Source organism: Atta colombica, unplaced genomic scaffold (genome assembly GCF_001594045.1).
Source record: "Atta colombica isolate Treedump-2 unplaced genomic scaffold, Acol1.0 scaffold1, whole genome shotgun sequence".
NCBI classification, from domain to species: Eukaryota; Metazoa; Arthropoda; class Insecta; order Hymenoptera; family Formicidae; genus Atta; species Atta colombica.
The window spans coordinates 5,730,692-5,734,594 of NW_017259183.1; the positions used below are offsets into that span (position 1 = coordinate 5,730,692).

A 3,903-nucleotide genomic window follows, 5' to 3' on the forward strand; every position below is an offset into this window, starting at 1 on the left:
CTATTCAAAAACAAATATATATTTATTAAAATTTTAGTACATTTTTTTAGTGTATATATAAAATAACTTTAAAATAAGTGACTTGGCGCCATCTGGCAACAAAAGTACGGAGATTCTGCTCAAACTTTCGGCTGAAAAAAATCGATTCCACCCCTTGCTTCCACCCTTTGCTGTTTCCAACTCCCATTTCAGCACATTAGTTTCCAAGGGAGACACGGAACATTACCGGATATCGTCCCTGGACAGTTTGCAGTTTCTCTCGTAGTTTGCCAAATGGTGATTAAACAATCAGCAAAAATTGACAGAGGGTGAGATAGCAAATAGAAGAAACATTGGATCAACGAAAAAGTGAAAATAGCGGAAGTAGAAGAATAGAGAAAAGTGAAAGCGAGAATAAATAGAGAATACGATTCTTTTAATGATCTACTTTTATGTTTAAACTTACTTTTATGCTTTCCTTTTCTTTTCCTCTTTTATCCTTTCCTCATTTTACGTCCGCCTTACAGAAATGAAATATTAGCAATAATTTAATGTTAATCAATTTATTATTAAAAGATACAATAGTAATTAATTACTTATTTGGAGCTTATTTAAGTACTTACTTATTTAAAAGTACTGAATAATAATGCTTTTAATACTTAAAATAAATTATTAGTTTCTTTCAATATTAAATGGGTCAGTATTAGAATTCTATAAGAGTCTCGTTAATTAATTGCTGAGTACTTTTTCTTCGATAGATATAAATCTTGCTTTTCTTTAATATTAACTTCTTCAATAAATCTTCACTAAAGAGTTATTTCATTAAGAAAAAAATAAAATTTGAAAAATACATAAGGAAAAATTATTCCAAGATTTTTTTGCCTAATGACATACATATTATAAATACATATTATAATATATTATCACACACAAAGTTAATTATTTTATTAAAATTTAAGAATATAGATAGAAAGAATTAAAAACAAATAGCTATGTTTTTTCATAAACTATGTTTATTAAATAATTTTTTATTGCAGATCTAGTGAGGACGATTACACTCCTCTGGAAAATGTTGACCAAATTCAAGTTGACGTTCTCGACCAACTTCGTGAACGATTGGGATCGGAAATAGATATCAAACTGATTTATCAAGACGAAGTACAACAGTAAACAGTTTAAAAAAGAAATGTAACCTTTTCCTTTTATCCTTTAATCCCTTTTTATGGTTTGTCAAATAAAATAATAAATATAATTACAAAATGTAATATATATTTTATAATTTCACTGTCGCATGCATAACCATGTGACAGACTCGTAATATGACGTAATTGATTTGTAATTACAATTATTTGTGAAATAAAAACACAAGCAAATATACTTTCTTCTATTAATTACATAAAAATATACAAGTTCAGAGAATATTTCCGTATTTATTTATTTTTTTTCATAGAATTGTTCAATGAATTGGCGTATAGTAGATAAATACAGCGTATAACAAGGATAGCTGACAGAAATTTTTATTGGATTAAGATTAAATCAATACTGTGATTAACAATTTTAAATAATATGTACAATATATTATAACATATTTAAATTCATTCGAATTTCTCTCACATGTACAATCATGTACCTTTATAGATTATAAATACTTCAGACAGTGTTATCTGAAGCATCACGAACCTCTCACAGATTCGTAAGCATTTTCGTAGATCGTAAAGCAAACATGATCAAGAAGGGACGTGGCCAGTTTTTGATCACGCTATGGCGATTTACATGTTTAAGATCGGTACCACTGGTCCACTGGAGGGATACGCACACAATGCCAATATGAAGGTTGCTGCTTTTTTTTGACAGCGAAAGTAGCCCCCTACCCTCTTTGCTGATCTTCGTTCCACGAGTCTCAGATTTGCATACCTTGGGTCCGTTTCCCACACGTCTGAACAGCTTCCATCTCATCTCAGTCTCTACTCTCTCGCTTGGCATCTCTCACTCTTTCTCGCCCTTCCTTTCTCCCTCCCTCTCTCCCTTCTTCCAACGTTCTGCACAACCCTTTCAGTTGCCGGTGAAGACAAAAACGCGGGAGTGCCCAAAAAAAAAAAAAAAAAAAACGAACGTCTCCTTTCTCCCACGATCGTGACGTTTCCTGAGGCTGTTCTCAAGACGTGTCTATTGTGGTGGCACACAACGAGCTATGGAGTAGTCGCGGATATATTTTTTTTGCATATACCAGTTTGAAACGATTGACGGAAGCGGAAGACGCGAGCACCCGTATAATTCGTTCAGTCTAGGTCTTTATTAAACGTATTTTAATATCATTGACACTAATGAATAGTATTAGTACCCCTTTTTATATATTAATTATTTATCTATATATATATATATATTTAAACTTTACTTCTTTATAATAAAAATATAGTACAATCTTATATAAAATATTTTAAAGTAGAAATATTGTATCGTAAATGTATATTTGTAAAATTAGGAAGATAAAATGTTTTCCAAAGTATTTATTAAATTTCTGTTTTTATATTATTTATTTATTAATTTCTTATTATTAAGTTTAATTTATTTTTTGAGAGAGACAAATTAAAAAATTTTCCGAGATATATTGAACACTTTGTGCTTAGATGTGGACAAAACATCGGAATTGAATATGGAGAGGCCAAGATACATGCGGAAGTGCGGTCGCGCGATTAAGGGGCGAATATTAAAGAACAACCGCAGGGAAAGAGGAAAGAGAATTTACGAGTCGCCAGCCTCCCAAGTAATGATTGTCGTTAACTGCCGCGTCGTACGGGCCGCTCGTTCGGCCTGCAGTCGAGACTTTTGTATGCTAATGACAGGGTGGTCCGATTTCGTTCCTACGACCGAGTAAAAAATCTTGGGGGTCAACAGACCCATCGTTAGCCCAACTTTTAAGTCTCCCTCGAGCGTCATTGACCTCGAATTAAAAACCGGGTGCGACCTTCCTGCCGACTCCATCCCGCCCGGAAATTTTACAAGACTCTCGTTTCGTAATGTAACACACTTCCACTTATTTATTTTCGTCTCTTAGACTTTGTCTCACGATCTTAGATTTTATGAATTGAGAAAACAAGATGTGAGGAAGATCAATTAAGACTTTTCCAAATTTCTTATTTTTAAAAATATATATATATTTCTTCTTTCTCCACTCTTTTTCTCGGAAAACGTAAATTATATTAGGCTTTTGTGATTATTTCCTTAATTAATACTTCTTTTATAGATAGATAAATTTATTTAATTCTCGAAAACATAATTCCTTTGGATACACATAGATTCTAGAATATAGGTACTCTTTTATCCAGTCCCCTTTTCATTTAAGTTTTTATAACGGACATACAATGTGAATCTTTTAACACAAAAAATAATATATATTATTTAATGCAGATATTAAAGAAATCAGTTAACAAAGTGCTAAAATTTTCAAGACACTAGTATGACGCGACAAGATAATAGAATTAATTAATTAGAAATTCTAATCAATACTTTTGTCATCCGAGTAAACGAATGTAAATATTGTCCTAGAGCACGTAGACTCTTTATAATTCACAATTTTCTCTTCTCTCTCACGGTCGTTCGCATTTCATTCATCCAGGTGACACCGTGTCAGTGGGTTCTAAGGGAATTATTCAAAACCAGCCCTGACTGGCAAAAGTGCAGCCGCCCTGGAACTGTAATCCCATACCCGTATCTAATCTGCATAAAAGAGAAGAAAAAACGTCGCACAGGAAAAAAACAAAAGCGCGCAAGAATTCGCCCGATAGGCTTTGCGAAATAAATTAACATAGAACAAAAACTGCTGTACTGACACTGACAAAAAATCTGTTGTTGTAAGATAATAGACAAAACTGTTAAAATTTTTTGAATTATTAAAAAAATTTGTCAATGAATCAAAACTTCTGC

The 3,903-nt window shown here is 32.3% G+C and overlaps 1 protein-coding gene across 1 annotated transcript in view; it reads left to right on the forward strand.

Moving 5' to 3' along the window:
• Positions 1-1,149, forward strand: part of LOC108688274 (UPF0489 protein C5orf22 homolog) — a 10,838-nt gene extending 9,689 nt beyond the window's left edge. The window contains exon 3 of the mRNA XM_018194494.1: positions 1,017-1,149. Coding sequence (XP_018049983.1) covers positions 1,017-1,149 — 133 coding nt within the window. The remainder of the gene's footprint in view (positions 1-1,016) is intronic.
• The last annotated feature ends 2,754 nt before the right edge of the window (positions 1,150-3,903 follow it).